Below are 24,496 nucleotides of genomic sequence, written 5' to 3' on the forward strand. Positions count from 1 at the left end.
GCCTGTCTTTGTGAAATGCACAGGTGTCCTGCACTTTACAAATTGGGTGGGTTGCCTCTTGTTGCTATAGAAAATGCATTTTTAATGCGGTGGAAAGATATATGAAGATTTGGCCAGTAAAAACTTCAGAATGCTGTATATTCAGAAAGTCAGCGGACTCTGCTACAAGTCTCAGAAGTCCGACGCTCACTGCTAGTTGTGCCGAGTCTGCGGACTCCACAGTTTGAGTCCGAAGACTATGTACTTATTCAAAACATTGGAGTTCAACAACAACGAAGCCCCTAAAATACAATCTGACACTAGCGCACTCCTTAACCACCAATATAAGGAAGAAATAATGTATTTTATAGATTTCAAATGATGCAAAAATGTGTCTATAGACTATCGGTTTAATTAAAATACCATGTTCGGACTCAACACAAATGGTGAGTGTAGTCCTCAATACCTGCACGGAGTCTCAAACTAGGGCAGAGGACCCAAGATGAGGCCGAACATTTCACAATTCACAAACTCTGTTCAGAGAATGCAAACTACAGTACAGGACCCAACATGGGCCCAAGAGCTTTATAATTTATGAACCCAATAGAACCAGACAGAGTCCAAGAACTACAGAAGGGGAATCAATATGAGTCCAAGCATTTCATAGTTTGTTGACTCTCTACCGGGTTTGTGAACTATAGAAGATGGTCATCAGAGCCTGTGCTTTTATGGATAAGTGTTAGACCTGTCAGCAGTAGGGTGGTTTTCACCCAAAAACCTTTGGCCTTCCTTCTCCATTTGTGGCTGATCTAGTTCTTGCTGGCCTTAGGACTCTGCACACTTTACCACTGCTGGCCAGTGCAAAAGTGCATGTACCCACTCCTTAAAACATCGTAACATTGGCTTATCCCCAAAGGGCATATTTAATTTGTTTGTAAGTAAAGTAGTTCTACATGAGCACAAGGCCTGAAAATTAAATGCTACTAGTGGACACATTGGATGGTCTCCTTTGATGTCACAAGTTTATACACACAGATCCCTCAAGATGAGGCACTGGAGGTAATAGAGATTTACCTTGAGAAGAGAACAAGACCACACAGGGTCCCAACCGATTTTTTGGTACAACTGGCCGAAGTGGCGTTGAAGAAGAACTATTTTAAATTCGAGGAGTCATTCTTTATGCAAATTAGGGGCACTGCCATGGGGTGTCCCTTTGCGCCTTAGATGGTGGTGCTCCTTATGGCACAGAATGAGGATGAATTCATTTTTAATAACAATCCATTTGGAATTATTATCCTACAGTGGCATCGATATATAGATGACATCTGGTGCTTATGGAAAGGTTCAGAAGACACACTTCACATGTTTCAATGGCTCAATATTAGACATCAGGATATAAAATTTAGCATCGCAAAGATCAAGACCAGCTTGACCTTTTTAGGTGTGGAAAATGTCCCTCGAGGTGGAGATTGTCCCAAGAGGTGGAGACTTGACCACAACTCTGCACCGTAAAGAAACAGATCGAAACACAATTTTGCACAATAGCTGCTTCGATTGGAATTATGTAGAGCATATTATCAAGCCCATTATCGCCGCTTTATCGGCAGATTCCTGCCAATAAATGCGGCAATAATGTATCGCCCATCCTTGATAATATGCCCGTAGTTCGTAAAGGATAATTTTAGACTAGTATTATACGTGTCTTCCACAGGCTAGAATCTCCGTGGGAAGACATCCGGAATTTTGACTAGGCTCAAATATAACGAGGCTCACTAACAGCCAGGTATGCAACTTTGCACTCATTATTTATGGGAAATTAAAAGTAATGCAGATGAGAGTACGGCTGAGCAACTGGTAATAACGCACATACCGTTCGCAGGAAAGAAACGAATATGAGCGGTGCTGTAAACAGTTGAGAAAACAGCACGCACGAGCAAAAGTCATCGACATTAAACTCAGGTACACATTGTTCAAAAAGTAATACAATGGTACATTAGTTTAGATAATTTACCTCTAAATAGCTTATCATCTGTCCTCTCACATTTTCACAGCCTCTGCCAAATATAGAAAGAACCTTCATATGAACTTAAAGAGATGAAGCAAATCTGAACATTACAGGTAAATCAAACAGAGTGCCATGGGCGTCCGCAGGGGGGGGAAGGAGGGGCGCTTGCCCCCCCCCCCCGGAGCGACCCTACTTGCCCCCACTGCAGACACCCATGAAAACCGTGACTTCAAGACGGGGTTCTCACTCTCTTTCCTCTCATTTCTTTTATTTGCTTCCCTGTAAAATGGATCCAAAAAAAAAAGACGCTTTTGCTGGAAATGTCATATTTTTCTGACATTTTAATTCCAAAGTGCAGCATTGGGAATAAAAGGCTAAAAATATGAAAAATAGATAAATAACTAAATAAAGTAAGACAGAATGGTAGCAAACTGGCCAAACGGTTTTTTATTCACACTGAAACACATTAGCGCCACTTTTACAGAGTTTGCCAGTGAAGCGCTATTTTTGTTTTCTTGTCTTTGTTTTCCTTGGACTTGGAATTAGTGCACCAATCCTGGAGGTACTGCAATGTGTGTATTGGAAAACAAAATGTGTACTGCGGCTCTGCGTCCAGGGATGTGGTCTTTTTATCATACTGCTTACTTTTTTTAAGGGTATAAGCAATGGACATTGGAAATGGGTCCATTCAGGGCCCTGTAGTCGTGTCCTTAACTTTTCAGGCAAAAGCACTCCCTGATTTCTGCATAGTGAGTGTAAAAGCATTAAGGTAACCATTTTGTTCCTGCTTACATTTCCCATGGTTTGCTAAATTTTGCATTCCCTATAAGTGTTTGCTTTTTCCAGGATGTTGTTACTTTTTTTTTGTAGGCCGCATATTGCTCTTGTCTAGTGCGTAATTTAAATTGCGCCGCATCCAGGTGTTTATAGTGGGCAACAATTGGGTTGTAGTTGAAGACAGCGGGAGTTTTTCTCAATGGGGCAGTACGGTGTTCAGACAGGGGGAGAGGATGTGGCACTATGGTCAGAGCTGCTGAATTTGGAACTGGGAACCAGGTTCAGCCTTAATAACCAGTCCACCAGACCACTCTCTTGCGAGAGCACAATCACACGCTAGACCTTAGAAGGCTTCGCAACACCTTAGAAGTCCTGGTGTTTTCGCACCAGCAGGTGGACCCTAGCATGACAAGTGTAGGTTTACCTTCAAGACTTGTCCACCACTATCCATACTGAAGTTCGCCTCCAGTCTTGCGGGCAGGCCTATGAAGCAGCACGCCCTAGAACAACAGTCACTGTGGCCACAGGACCCTTGAGAAGGGCCAGCTCTAGGGCGTTGCAACCAGTGTGCCCACACCGGGTGCTGACTTTAGGTAGAGGCAGCATGTTTGCAAGTATATTATGGTTTTAAAAACGCTTGCTGCCTCCTTCCTGGCCTCCAGCAATTTTCGGCAACAATAAAAATGTCATGATGACTCTGGTGATTAATGTTCTTCCTAGAGAGAGATCAGAATATTGTCTAGTGGAAGTTTTGACTAATAAAAGGTAGCTCAGAGGGTTAATGTACCGGCTGCAAAGAACATGCGCCATGCAGATCACAAAGTGCACATAATGTAAATAGGTCAGTGGGCTACCGCTTTTGTCAGAGAGATCCTTTTGTTACTTGCCGTTTATAAGCCAAAATCCTAACTTAGAACTGTCAGCTAACTGTCATCTAAGAGCTGCATACAAACTGCAAGGTATAAATTAGAGCGTTATGTTCCGCCCCCCACCCCCACCCCAGTCTTTGATTATCCTAATGTCCCAAAAAGGTGTTCTCTTGGACAGAAAACTATTCTGATTATTAAGGAGAGCCCCCAACCATGGTATTATGTTTTAAATTAATTCCGGGTATTGTGTTTCTCCAGACCAATCACTATGAAACTATATGGGCTACTAGTATGGTTGTCATGTGACTCCTACACCTTGTAGTCCTTAGTCTTATGTAACATTTCCTATACAGTGATTTACACACATATTGATTGTCTCTGTGTAATGTGTGTGATGTAAAGTGCTCTGACACCGTTCAATGGTATGAGTGGCGCTGTAAATCAAATTAAATGCATCTGAGAGACAGTGGTTATGGAAACTTGGGGTGCACAGTTAAAGGGTGGTAGTGAGGAAATCAATGGAAGAGGTGGTCATTGGGGGGCACTAACAACCATTAATGCACAGGACACCACCATTGCTATGGCTGGCCCTACCCTTGAGGCCAGTCTGCTTCACCCATAGGTACCTCCATTGGCCTTGTTTCAGCAGTAGTAGCTGCAACTCATCAGGAATTGGCAATGCAGGACTTGCACGCACACCAAACTAAGTTCGCTAACTTACAGTCACCAGGCTTCATTCACAAGCACTTTTAACATGTGCTGCTTGCTGTGGGGCCACTGGAATTAATTATTCAGCAAAGGATGACAACATTATGCCGTAGTGTTGACTAAATTATGCATTATAAAAAAGGCTGCAGCGTAATGCAGTATATTTTCAGATATTTTATTATTTTGACGTGTGAACACATGCTAACAGTCTCTGGAAAGATGTTGCCTTATTAGTACCAGTGTAACATACAAACGCAGCAGTGAGAAAGGCGACCAGTCAACCTTTACAATAGACCATCCACTCCGCAGCAACACAAGTCACATTTTATATTAACTTTTGATATGTTTGAGCTACAAACAATTTATTAGTTTAAATGGTCAGATTATGCAGCAGATCTTGCATTATGAGGCAAATATGGCAGAGCCATAATTTTAGAAAAAACATTTGCAAACTAGGATATTTTGCCATTCATGTTTGAACTGCTGTTATGGAAAAAAAGAGTAGTGCTGATGACAGAAACGCCATGGCTCGGAGACAAATAGCTTGTGTTTCCACATTTTATCATATTTGGGACATTCTGTGATTAGAAGCATATCCCACTTTGTGAATATATTTTAATGTTAATAACTCATTATAACCTTAAATAATCTTGTGTATCCATTGGTTGATTAAACTGGGCAGTGAAATGCCAAACAAATACTAAAAATTGGGATGTGTGCGCATTCTTGTCACACCTCTGGCTCCACCCACAGATCCAATTCTCCGCCCACTTTTCCCCTACTCTTTTTGCCCCACTTCGACCACTGTGTAAGACTCAGCATCCCTGGACCTGTGATGTGCCGCTGCTGCGGGCGCCGCATGTGCCACACATTTACGGGGCCGGGCTTCAGCATAAGGGAGCTGTCCATTATTTCATCCTTAAACGTGGGCACATTGTCAGTTTGACATTGACTACACGTAGAGGGACTCTAAGTTTCTTTTAAAAAATATAGCTAGCATTTGGACCTATACATTTTAATTTGTATAAATTAATTGAATGTGTGTAAAATTTAGCAATGCCCGAGGAATTCAAGTAAAGGAAGCACCCATTGGCGAATCACTAGCATTTGTGATTGCTGCATTATTTATGACTAACTTTGACGTTGTGCTTTACCTTTGGATAAAAGTTATCATGAATTCTAGCACCAAGAAGCCAATATTGGTAAATATGTGTGCTACAAATAATCCCTAACATACACTGTGCATACAGTATATTCAATCTGGTGCTTTAATCATAGGCTGTTTTAAAGTATTCTGATAAAAATCGAATCGTGCTGAAGACAGCCTTGATTGGTGTTGGATCGAGGACCCCGAAGTCTGCACACCTAGGAGACAGAGATAAAGCACCTTGTCAGAAAGTTTAGTGTTTTCCCTACAGGTGGTGTTTGTTGGCCTGTGGCAGGGTCCGTCACATGTCTTGGATTCCTGGCATTTAATTGAGTCTATCCCAGTTCTGCGCCCCAGTGTTTCTTGTGCCCCACCTGGCACACATCATGTCGGAGGATGGTGATGTTAACATTTTGCCCCCCCCCTGGAAAAATGTCTGCGGATGCCCATGCAGAGAGCTGCTTTCAGAAAGAGAGATTAGGCAAGGTTTTTAATACACTGACACATATTTATTTTTTTGTTTACATTTCCTACACATTGAGCCAGATTAAAAAGTGAAAAGCCCTGATGAGAGTTCCATGTGTTCTACTGGAATTCGAAACGTGTTGGCACCTTTTTGATAAGCATTTCTTGAAGGAACTGATTGGCTTCTTTTATAAGCATTTCTTGAAGGAACTGATTGGCTTCTTTTATTGCTCCCTTATTTTTTATGGGATCCAATTGTACAAGCTTTAGAGAATCGTGCAAATGAAGTGTAAATAGAACAGTGTATTACTGTAATTGTTTGAAATTTTTTGAATGTATATGAATGTAAAGTGTTTTTGTCATGATCAGACGCTTTAAGATTGACAAGAGATTTTAAAACTTTTGAGAAAAAAAAGTTGAAATAAATAACCAGATCTAAGCGTAACATAACGTTGGTTCATTATGTATACCTGTTGAATTAATGAGCAGGAATACCAAACAGTAGCAAGGTATTTCCCCAGTTGTTTCAGCATAAAAGGCCCCAACTCGCTACAGTCCCAGGGCCACACCTCCTTTTTTTGTACAACTAGTGGGCCTGAAGCACTGATTGTGCCACCTAGTTAAGAAGTCCTTTAAACATGTCTCAGGCCTATCATTGCAGCCTGTATGTGCAGTTTTTAAACTGCCAATTCGACCTGGCAAGAGAAACTTTTTACCAACAAAAACAAAATTCCCTTGACCCACTGGTTTTCACATTGCTGACATGCAATAATCAACCTTACATCAACGTATTAGGTATTGTATTCCAATTGTTAAAAAAAACTATTTATCCATAGCTACCAACAACCCGGAACGCCGTTATTAGATGTGATACCGCCGAATAGAGCTGCACAAAAGCAAACAGAGGTTTCTAGAAGTCGAGCAGCTTAGCAACTACAGAATTCCAAGAAGTATATAAACATGGAGCGGTGCATAACTTCTGACAACGATTTAAATTCCTAGGAACGGCAGGAAACACATGCTTGATTTTAAACAACACGGAATATGAGTAAAGCATAGAAAAAAGATTTGTAGATTTCGCAGACAAAATAAGCGACTATCATCAGCTTATTGCGTAAGGAGTTGTTGCCTCAACACCCAATGAGAGTAAAGGGTACGCCTTGTTTGAATCTGAATACTGAGGGGAGAAGAAATACAGCAATTGTTTTTATAATTAAGACAACAAATCTGTGTCTTGACAAAGATGGAACAATTTATGTGAAACCATCGAAACGCGTCAATGCCATTTTAGAGCATAATCGAAGGACAGACACAGAAAGGGTTAAATACTAATGAAGGCAATGTGTTAATTGACGTGTTCTTGAATCCCACCCGATGTGCATTTGTATACAACAAGGATAGTGCCTTACACTTTGTGTTGTTTTGATTATGCTGGTCATAATTGTAATCTGTTGGTCATTAATCTCCCTGTGATTTCTATGCATTGAATGTGCTTTTTATGAGGGATTTTATCATTGTGATAGTATTGTCAAGCTTTAAGCAATTTTAACTGTTGTATAATGGAATGTGAAGGACAAATGATTTTGTGATAATAAAGTTTTTTTTTTTAACAATTAGAATACAATACTTAAAACGTTGATGTAAGGTTGATAATTGCATGCCAGCATTGTGAAACCAGTGGGTCAAGGGAATTTTGCTTTTGTTGGTTATAAGCACCTCATCTCCCTTGCCTATCTCAAGGGGTCCCTCTCTACTTTTTTACTAAAAGAAACTTTTTGCACACCACACTAAGGGGTTCATTACGATGATGGACGGACTTCAGTCCATCCGCCATCATCCCGGGGATGGGGACCGCCCGCCTATGAGGCGGCAGTCTAACACATATAATTACGATGCGACCGCCACCACGGCGGTCGCATCTGCAATTTTTAACATTGTGGAGGGTGCTGATAGCTGCAGCACCCGCCCCAAGGTTAAAAATACACCTTGAACATTTCCCTGCACTACGTGGCAGGCTCCATGTGGTGCCAGCCACATGGTGTAGGGAATTGAAGTGAAAGTTCAAGGTGCCCAGGTGTAAAGGGGGCCCGCTATGGCTCCCCAAAGTACATCACCGCCAGCCTTTCCATGGCCATGGAAAGGCTGGCGGGGATCCAGCATCCAAATGTGGTGGGTGGTGCCTGCTAGGCACCGCCACCAGTCTGTGGATGCGTGGCGAGTCCAACAGGCAATCGTAATGATTGCCTCTGTCGGAACCGTGGCGGTCAGGCTTTCCACTGCCAGGACACAGGCAGCCATCACAATCTGTCAGGCGGTGAATGCCCTTACAATGGTGGTGAACCCGCCACTGGCAGCCTGCCACTGACGGGTTCACCGGCATCAAAATCAGACCCTAACATATTAAGTAAACAGTTCAAATCAGATTCTCAGTTTTCTCAAAACTCAAAAATATCCAAGAGAAAATTATACATGTTATTTTTGGTGGATGTGTTGCCTTGTGATAGTTACCCAATTGGAGACCATTTAAGAAATGGCACAGCTCGTAAGATTGCATAGTACAGTTTACTGTGCAATATTCTTGCTAACAAAACGATCACGGAAATGCAGACCATTGTAGCTCTGTCCTGAGTTTAACTTTCACCAAGTGATTAAGTAGTCACCAGATGGGTAGATGCTTTTTCTCAGGCAGCGTTCCTGAGGGTGACGCTTTAGTGTGGTGCACAGTGTCACCTGGGTAGCAGATGATGATATTTTCTGTGGTGAATGGTCCCTGATGGTATGCAGGGTGGCCGGCGGAGGCTCAGCTCTTCGTCATATACAGCGCAGTGAGACAACATACAAATGAATGTCATAAAACCTCAGCTCCTCACAGAAAGGTCAGTTTCCATGCATGCATTTTGCCTCACCTCCTTGCTGCCCAGAACAGCAGCACCCTTGCAGCATAGACTGTGATTTCCCCCAGCCAAGCAGGCGGAGGGACTGTCAGAAAGCAGGTCTTCTACTTGCTCCATGCAGCTCAGCTCTTGGTAAGCGAGTGTTCAGCCCGGGGTATATATAGCGATGTGTTTGTGCGCATTCACAAGAATTTCACAGTGCGCAAGCGTTTAACTTGTGTTTCTACAATTCCTCTGCAGGATGCATTGGTCGCACCAACTCGCAAGAAGCAGAGGGGGCTGCATGCCGGTTTACTCTGTTCTGTGGCGATAGTGCAGATTCTGGCAAACTCCACAACCCATGCGGAGCGCAGTATAGCAAAACTCCACAAATCCGCTGGTGGAGTGGAGTTTACTGCCCACCCCTGCGTTTTACCTGTCATGGTAGTGCAAAACAATTAAATTGTTTTTTCACTACTTCAAAGTCCTACCGCTCCCACAGGATAACATTGGAGTTACCTTACTACATTTAGTAAGCTGTAATGTCTACCTGGGAGCAGGAAAACAGTTAATTGTTGGTGTCTTTGAAATTGTAAAGAGAAATCATCTCATATGGTAATGTTAAATTTTAAAGTACAATTTTGAAAATGGTACTTTTAGAAAGTTAGCATTTAACTGCCATAGCCATTTAGTACCTGTAGTCTATCCCTGGGGCACATGACTGGGTGTAGCTGACATTTGGGCTTTGTGTATTCCTCCTAGAAAGACACGCACAATAGAGAACTTAGGTGTACCTGATGCCCATCACAGCAGGAATGGGAGGGTGGAGCTGGGCACAGCCTTATCTACACTGAAATATTCTGTGTCCTGCCTCCACACTAAGGGCTGCATATCCCCTGTAGTTATTCTGGATCCAGGGCAAGGAAGGCAGCAGGCCTGGAGACTTCAAAGGGAGCCTCTAGAAGCTTCTCCCACCTTCCAGGGGTAAGGACACCAGGTATAAACATTGGACCTCAGACACTTTCTCTTCAGTACATGTCTGGACCTGTGGATACTCTACCAGGAAGAGGCACTGCTGTTGTGCTGAAGGGACTACCTATCAGCTGGCCTACTGCCATGTTGGCCTGCTGCCTTGCTGTGCTGACCCGCTGATGCTGGCCTCTTGCCTGGGTGAGGACTGTATCTGCATCTGTGGTACCCAGAACTCCAAGAGCTAGTTGGCTGGCCTCAGGGACAGAAGGTTCCAACAACTTTGAACCCTGCACCTGGACTTTTCCACCTGTGAGTCCTAACCTGCCTAGTAGCGCCAGCCCGGTTGTCGTGGATTGGCCGCAGCGCAAGCATACAATACGCCACTAACCTTTGCTCAAGATGTCCGGCAGAAACGATGTCTGAAGCTAAGTTCCCCAGTCCCTTCCAGCTACGAATCCCACAGCGAAAGTAACACTCACTATGTGAAAGCGTACCCAGTTGGGAAAGGGTAAGTGGATAAAACAAAAAACAGGCAGTGATGATTCTCTGCGGTCCCTCTGGGTCTGGTCAATATGTTGCGTAGGATAGGAAAGAGCGTCCCACCTGAGTTGAGGAAGAGCAAAGAATATGGTTACAACCACCCTTGTAAAGATTAACATAGATATTCCGAAACCCCTATTCCACCACTCACCAGAATCACACACCACCCAGCCCGGTAAGTAACAGGCAAAGGAACCCTTGCAGGCCAGACAGCACTATAATTAAACACTGTCTTAAGAAGCTGGAGAATGGCTAAATCCACTCGACACAAGAGTTCCTGGCCGTTGAGTACAGCGGTAAGAGAACAAAAAGCTTTGATGGCTGTTAGTATCACAAGCCAAACACTACCACTGTTCGAGTAATCCTGGGTTTGGATCAAAAAAGGAAGTGGAAATAAATGAGTCACTGTCTCTTTCAGGTTCGCACTCCAGTCAGGGATCACAAAGAAAAACAATGTATCCCAGAACGCATCTCTTGTTAGATGCGTACGGAGTATCTGCAAACACATCTTAAACAGCAGACGCGTTCGCCACAGGTACTTTCTTTTACGAGACAAAGTCCAAGGAATGTCAATAGCAAATGTACCAATAAATCACAGTCCCTATCTAACTATGGTACGAACAAAGAACACACGACTTTCGCAACGGAGGCGAGCCCGCTCTCCAATTGCCACAGTACTTATCATAAGTCGTCAGGATTCAGGAGGCAGGATTCAAAACGAGTTCCACTCTTCAGCAAACTTCTTTCTTCCAGCTGAAATCCGGCGGGGATCACCATCCGCCATTCCAACAACCTCCGGATTGATTGACAAGCACCTTCCTAGTGGGAGGGAGGTGCTTATATGAGATACGCCCTGTGACTCTGCTAGACAGTCCCTTGGCATGCTGGTTAATGTAGTTCTTTCTGCCTGCCCTGCATATACTCCCAGGCACACACAATCGACGGGGCTCTCTAAGATGACGCGGTTCTCGCCTCCTTGACCATGAAATCGCTACACCGGTGCTGGACTCTTGGAAATGGGCCTGACAGTGCTCTGCCAGCCCATCTGTGGACCCAGCAGGACCAATGCATCTGTTCTGCTTTGTGTCGCAAACACCAGTAGAATCAATAAAGTGCCTCTGCTGCAAGGGTTCTCCCGATGCAAAGCACACCGCATCGACACCACAGGAGTAATGGAACTGCCACCTGTGCAAAGCTTTCCCAACGCCTGCCCTCGCATCTCTCAGTGACGTCAGCCTCCACGAAGCCCCAGGTTTTCCCATCGCAGCCTCACAGCTCCTCAAAAGTGATGCATCGACGGACTGCACGATGCATCTTCGACATCGGACTTCGTATCACAAGCCCTCATCGATGGAATCCTCGAAAATTAAGCAGGACCTCGCATCACAGTCTTGCAGCCCCCCAGAACCAAGGCATCGCCTGCAAGATGCATCCTTAGAACGCTTTGCAACTCAGACCTAAGCTACTTTCTTCAGTGGCTCTAACTGGGTCCCTGTAGACAGTCCGCACTCCTTAGCAGTCGGCCTGAACTTGTGACTTTGTCCCGGTCCTGCACACCCAGATATCCACAGTTGGTGCCTTGAGCTTTTGGATGCTATTTTCACTGAAATCTTTAAACCTGCATGCCTATGGTCTTACAAATTGATTTTCTGTCGTTTTGGTCTTATTTCATTTATTAAAAATGACTCTAGCTTTCTAAATCTGGTGTGGGGTCCTTTTGTGGTGTGTTTTCACTGTGTTACTGTTTGAAGGAGTGCATAAATACTTTACATATTGTCTTTGAATTAATTCTGACTGCTCTGTGCCAACTACCCAAGGGATGATGGCAGGTTAATTTAGAGTTTGCTTTTGACCACACCATGAGAAGAATTGTGGTTGATGCTTGAGAAGCTTTTCATCACCCCAACCAGTAACTCAATTTCTTACAAATAAGTGAGGTCTGAATTGAGTTTGATGCGTTGTGTGACAAATACCATCTTTTTTAAACCTTGTGGTGGCACGTTGGTGGTCCCCCCCCACCCCCACCTAGGTCTATAGTTTTTGGGGGTCCCCCACCTAGGGCTAGGGTTTTAAAGTATTACTGCTATATTGCACTTTCATTTTTTATAGGACTACGGCACAGTGCCCTGCATCTGGTGATGGTAGTTGCAAGAGAATATTTTCACTTGAGGTGGCATCTGATGGAGGAAGGGATTTATTTGAGAGGATCAGCTGTCAAAGAAATAAAAATATAAAATTACTTTTTCCGTATCTTGCGTAACACCCTAAAAAGCTCTGTTCTGCATCCGCTGCCAACAAGAGATTGTGCAAGTCACACATCAAAAGTACAGCGAGACACAGCAATGAATTTTTTACAGAATCAATGTCACTGTTGTGTGCGGATTCAGAAGGAGCAGTGTGTTGTTAGCCAACAGAAAACTGAATATTCATGGTTTAACCATTTTAATGATTTGTTATTTTAAAGACAAATTATCTTCCATTCAGACCCTCGAGTTCTTCAGTCTAGTAGATGCAGAAGGGGGACAGTCAGTACTCAGGGTGGCCACTGAATGTTGAATCGATCAGGAGACAATGAACCAGCTCTTTCACATCCATGTCAAGCATATTATGCCCCATCCAGCCCTAGATTTTCCACATACAATTTGGGAATTTATTTTCTGTCTCCCCTCTCTCCACTTGCACCAGGTTCTGTTATTTGCATACCTCTGAAAATGCTGCTAGTGGCTGTATATTGGTGGTAAATGGCGGTGAATTCCAGGTGAAGCCTTTTTCAACCAAACAAACCTAACTCTATTACAAAGCACGGTTCAAACCACAACATTGATAATAACCTATTTTTAATATGCAGTGTCATGTCACTCAATGAGCCGCATAGGGTGCAGATAACTGGAGTGTTTTTTACCCAGCAGTTCAGTCCACATTTTATTCACCTTGGAGAAATGAGAGGCTTGTCCGATCTGTCAGGATCAAACCACAGACGTTAAGGTTACACAGATTTCGGCAGTGGATGCATTCATTATATGACTCATTGTATTGTATAGCTATGGATATGTAACCGAGACAACAGATATATAAAAGCGAAGTAAATGTGAGATTGATGTTGAGGAAATGTCATTTCTAAAGAATGTAGGTATATATTTATGACCCTAACTAATAATATAATGATTACATATCTCATTTCAGGGCCATTATCATTCGAAATGGAAAAATCCTTCCAATGTCCAGAGAATTTACTCCAGAAACAGAGAGGCAGAGGATACAATTTGTAGTAAGAATAACTTTTTCTACTATATTAAGTACATTAAACTGAACGAGTATATTTTACAGTGATCCTCATATATATATATATATATATATATTATATATATATATATATATATATAAACCTCCCCTGTCCAATCCTCCTCCTGTCCCTCTCCCTATCTCTCCCATGTCTAACCCCCCCCCTAGCCCTCTCCCCAAACCTCCCCCTCCCACTATCCCGATCCCTATCTCTCAACCCACCCTCTCTAACTATAACACGCTCGGCCCCTCCACAGCTGCTCACAACCCCCCCATTGACTCCATAACAAAGCGGCTCACAGCTCTTGAAAACCAGGTCGACACTATCACCCAAGGCTTAATAGAAATCCTTCTTAACCTCGGTATAGCCTGCAAACCCCACAAACCCCCTCTTCGAACCCCCCTCCCCGCCAACGCCAACACCAACACCACCCAGGGGCCCACAGCAGCCCTCAATGCCCACCCGATCGATCCATATCCCAAGGACCCGGTTTCCAGTCCCAAAAAATTCGAACACTCCAGAGCCCCATGCACCAGGCCCCCGACCACTATCTCTTCTCACTTCCTAGCAGGCTCAAAACACCGGACCTCCAGACCGCGCAGATCAGAAGCTCCTATGTCAGACAGAGAAGCAGCCTTACTAGCCACTACCTACGACCCTACCATCTCAGTTTCACCTAAATCTAAAATCCAAGTAATCACGAGCTACCGGATAGACCTACCCACCTTCAAACGACAGAGATTACCAGTCCTCACCGCTATACCTAGAGAGGCTAAAGACAAAACCACCAGCAATCAGGAGAAAATCACCAACTGCCTCCTAATCAACTGCAGATCGGCCTCTCTACATGCAACGGACCTAGCCGAAGCTATCCTCACACATGACATTGACGTTGCGTTCCTCACGGAGACCTGGCTAAACAAGGCATCTCCTCCCTGCCTTGACATGCTGGTACCTCCTGGTTTCTCCCTCATCTCCAAAGACAGGATTGATCAACGAGGAGGTGGGGTTGCTATCATCCACAAGGACAGCTGGAGCATCACAGAAACCTCCTCCTTCGAGTACAACTCATTCGAATATCTATCCGCTGTCATCAAAACCAAAGACAACGACTCTCTACTGTGTCATCTACTCTATCACCCCCCGGGCAGAAACAACGAGTTTGGAGATCATCTATCCAACCTGATTGCACAAGTCGCCCTCGGTGATTCCAACAACATAATTCTTGGTGACCTGAATCTCCGATGGAACGAAATCCACAACCCTCTAATCAAATCGCTATCCAGCCTCCTCGCCGAAAACAACCTCACTCAACATTGCACTGAGGAGACGCACTACAAAGGAGCCACACTGGACGCCATCATCGCACAAAAGAACTCAATCACGGTCAACCACATACTACCTGTTGACTGGTCAGATCATCATATGATCCTATTTCACATCAATCACCCCATCATCCCGCTCAAACCTCCCCAAGACCCCCCCAAATGGTCAAGAAACCTCTCCCAAGTACCCCTAGACATTCTAGAAGGCCAACTAAGTTCACTTCTTCCAGACAACTCTTTGCACCTCTCGACCAATGATCTCATCGACCACTACAACTCCGAGCTAGTCTCCATTCTCGATAATCTAGCTCCACTAAAGCTCAAAAGAAGCCGTGCCACCCCTTCTAGAACCTGGTTCAATGCGGACCTCAACGCAGAAAGAAGATCCTTGAGAGCCAAAGAAAGAAAGTGGAGAAACAACCCAACAGCCATCCTTCGCTTACAACTAAAAACAGCACGCAGGAAATACAACAACCACATCAAAAACAAGAAATCCAGCTTCTTCCGAGAGGCACTAGCCAATTCCAAAAACAGACCTAAGGAGCTCTACAACATTATCAGACGTCAAACATCCAAGCCTCTGCCCTCACCCCTGCAGGAGTCCAAAGAACTATGCGATAACTTCGCCACCTTCTTCAACGACAAAGTCCTAAAAATCGAATTATCTCTAGACATCAACAACTCACTCCTCCCGAAGGACAACGTGGCCATCCCTCAGGCCCTACCTTCCGGCTCCTCCCCCCTCCGTTGGCTAAGCTTTCGCCACGTGCAGGAAACTGAGATAATCTCGCTGATCTCGACCTCCAAACCATCAGCTCACATCTCAGATCCCATTCCCCCCTCACTAATCAAAAAAATGAAGCTCACCTTAGCACCTATCTGGGGCAAAATCATAAACAGCTCCCTACAAAGCGGAGTGGTCCCCGACTGTCTAAAAATGGGACAAGTCACCCCTTTGCTGAAAAAACCCGGTCTTGACTCTACTGACTTGAACAATTTCAGACCGATATCTAACCTCCCTCTACTTGCCAAAACACTGGAACGATGCGTTCTCCTTCAATTGACTCATCATCTGGATAACATCAATCTCCTAGACCCCCTCCAATCCGGCTTCAGACAAGGCCGCAGCACAGAAACCGCGATGCTGAACATCATAGACGATATTCACGGTTCCCTTGACGCTGACAAATGCTGCCTCCTCATACTCCTTGATTTATCCGCAGCTTTCGACACGGTGGACCATAGGCTCCTCATCAAGACTCTGCAAGTAAGAGCTGGCCTCGGCGAGGTAGTTCTCGATTGGTTTTCCTCCTTTCTACACAACCGCTCGCAAATAATAAAAATGAAGAACTTCACCTCCGAATCCCAGCAAGTCAACAGGGGTGTCCCCCAAGGATCAGTACTTTCTCCTCAGCTCTTCAACATCTATATGGAACCGCTCGCCAAACTACTCAGGAATGCCAATATCCACTTCCACCTCTACGCGGATGACACACAGATCTACCTGGAAACCTCTTCTATTAACGACATCCACCGAGTAAATGCCGTCTTAAATGATGTTCAAGATTGGCTGACAAAGAATCACCTGAAACTCAATCCCGACAAGACCGAAACTCTTCTCATCTCAAACAAAGAAGACAACCCTCAAATCATCGAGTGGCTGAAGTCGATCGATGCTCTTAAAGGTTCTCTCACGCTAGCTGATTCCGTAAAATCTCTGGGCTTCACCTTAGACCCCAAACTAACCTTGACAAACCACATTAAGAACTCGGCAAAAAGCGCATTCTTTAACCTCAGACTGCTGAACAAAATCAAACCTTTCATTCCCAACAAGGACCTCAAACTAGCCACGCAATCACTAGTTTTATCTAGACTGGACTATGGGAACTCAATCCTAACAGGCATCCCCAAATCACACCTGGCCCCATTAAAAACAACATTGCATGCGGCAGCAAGAATGATCACAGGATGCAAAAAATCCGACCACATCTCCCCTGCACTCAAAGAACTTGAATGGCTCCCGGTGGATATGCGTAGCACCTTCAGAACGGCCTGTCTAACCCACAAGGCCCTCCACACCGGAAAACCAGAATACCTGGCAAACAAACTCACAAAAGCTGGCCAAAGTAGAATCTTGAGAAGCTCTAACTCCCTGCTGCTCATCCTACCAAAAACCAGAAAGAAGAAAACTGCGGACTGCTCCTTCTCAGGAAATGCCCCCAAAATATGGAACTCTATCCCCCCGCATATCAGAACCATACCGTCCTATGCGGAATTCAAGAGCCAACTCAAATCCTTGTTCCTCATCCGTTCCCTAGGTCCTGGGTAACTAGGATCAACATCCATCCCCAGAACTATGTGAGAACTCTGTATCCTATTGCCAAGAAGTCCTACTGTACGAACTGTCATTTGTGATCACCTTTGTTTGTTACTTGTCTTTTTGTCCACCTTCTCATGCCTTTACTGTAAAGCGCTCTGCTACCTTCGGGTCTTGTTAGCGCTATAGAAAACTTCTAAATAAAATAAATAAATAATAAATAAAATAAAATATATATATATATATATATATATATATATATATATATATATATATATATATATATATATATATATATATATATCTGCAGACCAGATAACATGTTTAAAATCCATCAGACAGGTGAGGGACTTCTGTTTCCTCAGTACATTATGGTGTTGAGATTACTTGGATAGCGATCACCTACCAGGAAAAAGAAATTCGATGTTCCTCAATAAAATATATGTAGACAAACTTTCAAAGATAGGAAAGTATCTGCTCAATGCTCCACCAAACTTAATCAATAACCTGCTGGTGTTTCATCAGCCTCAAGGGATAGAAGTCCTGCCCAGCAGAAAGAACGTGTTGTCAAATTGTAAGTGTGTCCACAGTTGTGACCTGTTTAGGAACACCTGAGATTATGTGCCAATGGAGCTGAAGCTTTAGGGTGTGATGTAATGGTGTGTGTTAATCGAAAAGCTTCTAATTTTAGGAGTAAGAGAGAAGTCCTCCAGTCCAAGAGTCTCCTCAAGTGGAGAACCCTTTATCAGAGTTACCTCCAGCAGAGTGGAGGTCCAAATTAAGATTCTCTACCTGTGGAAAATCCATCAAGTAGAAGCCTAATCACATCCATCAGTCATTTGAAACCTTTCTATTACCACCCAGCGATAAATAAATCCACTGGTTTCCTTCTTTCCACTCAAATAATTTACATAATGATTCTATAACTTTACTAAATTGTACATGTTTACCAAAACATTCCAATCTTCATAACAGAGATCACGCAGGTGCTGAAGTACCTAAAATTTCTTAATACCCATAGCACGGGTGTGTTCAGATCAAAGATTCTTAAAGTACCCTATGGTGCATACTACCGAAAGTTTTGAATGATTCTCTGGGTTCAAGGTGATAGAATGTTGTGGACCTCAAGACGTTTCCTGGAATGTTTCTGACTGCTGCGTGGATGGGCATGCCAGCCTGCAGAATTGACATTTTCAGCGTCTTTTGTATGATTGCAAAACGAAAAGATTCACATCATTTGTCAGTGCAGCTCCCACCCATGATTTCTGGCCTGAAGATATGCCATCCAAGTAATGACCGAGACTGCTGCGATACACTAAGGCATACCTACAAAAATGTACATATATTTTGAACACACAGGACCTCATTACGAGTTGACCTTTGTTTGGTGCAGGGATACCAGGGTAACAGGGACTTCTTTGTGATGGATGGTCTCCCAGCTACTGTACAGACTCTTGTGACCAAGAGCAGGCTGTGCATGCTTGAAAAATTAGACATAAATTAGTGGCTCTAAAACTTGCCCCAGATCAGTTTCGACACCATTAGTGGAAATATGTGTCAGATACAAAATGTAGCAGATGGGAGTTCAGTGTAGTAGAAGAGGGAGCACATACAGCAAAAACATAGATGGACTTACTGATACAAAGATATATTCAGGCACACATGTGCCCAAAGTTCATGCACACACATACACAAGGGCACACTTGCATAGACAGACACACACAGGTACATAAACACAGACAAACAGAAATGGGCAGACACACAAATGCAAAGTTACGCTCTAACGTGTGCAATCAAACAAATCTGGTCAAACAGAAACACATGAGCACATATACAGACAACTGCACATGCGCACACACAAAGTAAATCCCCCACATTCGGTAACACACATGTGCATGCACAGCTGACCAGAGAATATCTACAGCTGACAATGGGTTAGCAGTCAAGTGGCACCATAGAAGGCATTATCTCCCTCTGTAGCACATTTTGCTGAATTGTGGTCTACTATTTCACGCCGGTGTACACTGCCATAACTGGCAGCTACCACATCTCACTGCTCTTTTTAAAAATAAAAAAAATTATTGAGAGTTCAAATAAAACAGTACCAGGAAACAAGACACAATTGAAATCCAATCAATACAGTACGAGACAAAAGAATATTAGGAGCATCTACACAAATTATCCTTTTAACACTTAAGTTATAAAGTGCAAAGTTCGTGAAAAAGCAATCAATCAGGCTGACAGTGATACTCAAAAGATTTTGTTAGAATTAAAACAGTACGTACCATTTAAATACAATAAGCGTCTTCTCAGTTAATATTTCGTAGCTAAGTTGTAAAGTGCAACGTGCGGAGTTAAGACAGTCTTAATAGACAAATAAATATTTTCAGGGTAGTATGGGTCGGGTTAAGTGACAACAGGGAAGTTAAGAATCAAACACACTCCAATGTTTGTCATATTTTTTGAGAGACCCTGATCTTAAAGCATATTTTCTTTCCCTACCCTGGATTCGAAGCAATTTTGCCTCCATGCCTGAAAGGATGATACAAGGTCTGGCTTCCAGGACTGTAGTATAAGGGATTTAGCTATTAAAGAAGCTATAAAAAGGGGCTCATCATGTGGGGTGTGGCTGGCGAAGCAACCTAAGAAGGGGATTAGGTCGTCAAATACTATGTTTGTTTTAAGCATGATTGAGAGATATTTTTCTATTTCCTTCCAAAATACCTGGATTTTTGAACACTCCCAGACAATGTGTTTCCAAGTGCCTTTTTCTTTGCACCGGAAGCATTTATCGGCTACTTGGGGGAAAATATTATGTAAAAAGGACGGGGTTCTATATATTAACCATTTATTGTAAAATTGCATACGTTTAAAATTTGCTCCTCGAAAAATGGTTTTGCTGAATTTATTTGTTTTATCCCATACTTGTTGGTTGATTGTAATATCTTCCCTCTTTTTCCATCTCTCAATAATCTTGCTGGAAAAGTCCTGGTCTTTACTTTCTTTTAATATTTGAATCCAGATACTCATTTTCTTTTGTATTTTGTTATTAAGGGTAGTAGAAATATTTTCTTTATTAAATAAATTTCCTATATTGAGTTCTCTAAGTTTTGGATTTATCATGATGAAGGACCAGTTCAGAGTTAAGTGCGAGTGGATTAACTGGCTGGAAATTTCAACCCAAGATTTCCACCTATTTCCCAACAGGAAGTCTTCAATTTTCTCGAAGCCATTCTCCTTGCAAAGAGTTAATGTATTTTTGTCCATGCAACTACCATCTCCCAAGCTAAAATTGATTAAATTTGTCTTATTACTTAAATTAGGTAGCTCATAAAATGTAAAAAACTGAGTTTTCAACTTAAAAATCTACTGTAGGGATTTATATTGTACTTTCTTTGGATCTTTCGTGATTCTGACCGGGTCGAAAATGTTTAATTCCAACAACATCCTTTTCGTAAAGAAATTATCTGCCTCATGAGAATCTAGAAAGAAAAATCTATAACTATAATGTGCAAAAGACGCAAAATAATATTCTCTGATATTTGGAAGGGACAGCCCTCCTTGTGTGGATGATAAATATAAAGTGCTCATTGCAAGTCTGGGGGATTTTTTTGCCCATAAGAAAGAGGAGATCAAAGCTTCTACTTTTTTAAACTAAGAGGCCTGAATTGCGCAGGGATTGCACTAAAAAGGAAATTAAAAAGGGGTAGCACCGACATTCGAATTAGCGATGCCCGTCCCATAAGAGACAAGGGTAGTAAATTCCAGCGATCTAAAAGTGAGCCAACCTTTTTTAATAGAGGTAAAAAAATTAAGTGAAAAAAGGTCATCTAGACTATCCGATATAAATATTCCAAGATATCTCTTTGGATCCGTATTGTATGTCCACCTGAATTCTGGTGCTAAAGTGTCTACAGTGCAGTTAGCTAAAATAATTTCCATTTTGTTTACATTAATTTTATAACCCCCTAGCTTTTGAAAGTCAGAGAAGATTTTTAAAATCTTCAGTTGACTTGAGGGTTTGGAGTCTATGAAAAGGGCGATATCATCCGCATATAATTTTATATTTGTCATTCCTAATACTGGGGCAGTGTCGGTCTTAATATTCCTGATGGCGATCACCAGAGGTTCAATAAATAGTGCGAATAAAATTGGCGACAAGAGACATCCTTGTCGCGTGCCTCTATTAACCTGACAGGACCCAATATTAGTATTATTGACGATAATCTGTGCCCTAGAATTCATATACAGTTGTCGTAAAATAGAAATGAAAACCTTCTGAAAATTAAAACTACATAGAATTGCAAACAGGCAGTCCCAAGACACTAGATCGAAGGCTTTCTCCGCATCTAAAAACCAAATTTGAGCCTTCACCTTATTAGTTTTAAAATAATCTAGTGCCTCCAATAAAATTGTGGTGTTGGAATGGAGATGCCTGCCTGCAATAAAACCACACTGATCATTGGGCTACCAGTAATCCTACTATTTTGTTTAATCGGTTTGCTAAAAGTTTTGTAAAAATTTTATAATCTGTATTCAGGAGGCTAATCAGACGGTATGAATTTATATTTTCCTTGTCCTTTCCTTTTTTTAAAATACTAACCACCACTGCTGTATGAAAAGAATCTGGTGGGGGACTTCCTTGAAGTAAATAATTAACTAATATCAAAAGGTCTTTACGCAAAGTTCCCCCAAATTTTTTTAAAAATTCAATGGGAAGGCCATCCTCACCATTGGCCTTGCCGTTGGGGAAGGACTCTATCACTTTATCTAATTCTAATTGTGTGAAATCCTGTAAGAGATGGTTCTTACCCTCAGCATCTATTTTAGGTATTTCAAGTGGCTGTAGGAATTCCATGATAGAGTCAGGTGTAGCCCCCTCAGTCGCTTGATATATCCCCTCGTAATGTTTAAGAAACAGCTCACCGATAGAAGTGGTGGTCTTAGCTTGTATTTTAGTGATGGGGTCTATTAACTGGTCTATTCTATTACGGACCTGCTTTTCTTTAGTTTGCCAGGCCAGGAGCTTTCCTGTATACTCACTCTCCTCGTATATCTTTTGTGCATAAAGGTTACTATTTATCTCGCCTAGATCATAATAAAAATCCTTCATCTTGCGCTTCGCCTCGGAGAGTTTATGCCCAGAGATCATGGATCTGACCCTATAGTGCTCTTGGGTTGCCTGAGAGAGTTCAGTTTGGAGTTTGGTTTTCTCCTCCCTTCTTGCCTTCTGCTTGGGAATTTCTTTAGATGTAATTATTCCACGCAGAGTGGCTTTGAATGTATCCCAGATTATATTTAATGGGGCTGTACCTCTATTCTGTGTGAAAAACTGTTCTATCTTTTCATCAATATCTGTGCACCATTGTTGATCAAGGAGGTTAAGTTTATTAAAAAACCATCTTCTTGGAGGTCTCGCTTCGTAATTCCCCAAGTTGACCTGCATGCAAAGAGCTGTGTGGTCTGAAAAAGCGTTAGGTAGATGGGTATAGTTGTACAGCTCTAGATCGTGGGATGATAAACAAAATCTAGCCTTGATGCAGAATTATATTTTGCTGAGTGGCATGTGTAATCACGCTTAATAGGATTTAAAATTCGCCAATGATCAATAATATCAAGGTCTATTTTACAACTTTGGACAGCCAAGGCAACTTGGGGTTTGTTCTGTCGACGGTCTTTCTTGGAGGAGTCCAATCGAGGGTTTTGTAATAGATTAAAATCTCCCCCCCCAGATTATTGGCCCAGAGAGACCAGTTATTGCCTGCTTTACCTGTAGTATTGGTAGAGGGTTGTCCAAGATTGGTGCATAAATTGTGGCAAGAATGACATTAACATTGTTTAATTTACCATGTACAACTGCCCATCTACCTCTGAGGTCTATGAACGTCCCTTCAAGGAAAAAACCTACATGTCTCCCTATTAATATGGAAACTCCTCTCTGAGTCGTCCCGGCAGAAGCAGATATATTATAACCCGCCCAGCTTTTGAAGAGTTTAACTGACTCAGCCTGATCTTTGTGGTGGGTTTCTTGCAAATAGATGACATCTGGGATGAGGTTTTTTAACCAGCACTCAATAGCGTTCCTTTTGCGAACGTTATTCAGGCCATTTACGTTTAAAGAAATAAACTTCACCATATTATTTTATGTTCAAGATATTGGACGTAACCCTCAGCTTGTGCAAATGTGCGAGTGTGCAAATGTGCAAATGTACAATCAGCATCAGCATATATAAATGATAAATAATATATATATATAATAATAATATAATATTATAATAATAACAGCAGATATTCATAGAGATATTGATAGAGAGGCTAAATTCCAATGTGCGAATTTGCAAACGAGTAGCAGAAATGTAAAATGACATTAGAACTTGAAAAAGTTATACCCTTCATTATGCAAAACATGCAGACAATCAACACATTATAAAATCTCATCTTGATAAAAAAGGATACGAATAAACAGCATGAATATATAGTATCAACAAATAATCAAAGAGAGACTGCCGTTCTCTGTGCAAATATGGAAATAAGCAGCAAAATTGTACAAATAGCAGCAAAACTTGAAGGATTATGTCCCCCCTAGTGCAAAATACACAAGTGTGCTTATAGAACCTTGTCATCTTGTCATGATCCATATGAGCTAAAGTGGCGAGTGCCAGATATTATTTGTGCAAGATAAAGAGAAAAAAAAGAAAAGAAAAAAAGCCTCTTAAATATAACATTGCTCGTACCATAATTATGAAAGTATGAAAAAACATATAAAAAAAATTGCATTTTTTTTTGCATTTGAACTCTCTTTTTTCCCCTTGCGACACCCCCCTTCACCCCCCTTCCCTCCCCCCCCTTGAGTGGACGGAGACCCCAGTGTCCCACTTCCGTCCTTCTCTGGTGTATCTTCTTTTTGGATGCCATCTCATTGCATTCTTATGTGCTTCCTGTTTCCATCAAGTGTCCGCCGTGGAGTGATAGTAAATTCCGCAGCTTAATTACGCCCCAAGGCCGTCGAGGAACGTCTGGGCTTTGTGTAGGACCGAAAATATAAAAAAAATTCCTTTGGCCAAGACTTTGAGTTTCGATTGCTGCACTATCATGGCTTGTGCTCCCTTGCTCTTAAAGGATTCGATGAGCTTCACAAAGTCCCTCCGTCTGTGAGCAGATGCTGCCGACATGTCAGCAAAGATTCGAAAATTATTCACCCCCTCCACGTTGAAAGTTCTTTTAGAAAATGCGGTG

The 24,496-nt window shown here is 42.4% G+C and overlaps 1 protein-coding gene across 1 annotated transcript in view; it reads left to right on the forward strand.

Moving 5' to 3' along the window:
* LOC147712646 (protein phosphatase 1H-like) overlaps nucleotides 1-24,496 on the forward strand; it is a 207,839-nt gene that overhangs the window by 147,447 nt on the left and 35,896 nt on the right. The window contains exon 5 of the mRNA XM_086923340.1: nucleotides 13,519-13,603. Within this exon, the coding sequence (XP_086779466.1) occupies nucleotides 13,519-13,603 (85 nt within the window). The remainder of the gene's footprint in view (nucleotides 1-13,518; nucleotides 13,604-24,496) is intronic.

This window comes from Lissotriton vulgaris, chromosome 5 (genome assembly GCF_964263255.1).
Source record: "Lissotriton vulgaris chromosome 5, aLisVul1.2, whole genome shotgun sequence".
In the NCBI taxonomy this organism is placed as follows: Eukaryota; Metazoa; Chordata; class Amphibia; order Caudata; family Salamandridae; genus Lissotriton; species Lissotriton vulgaris.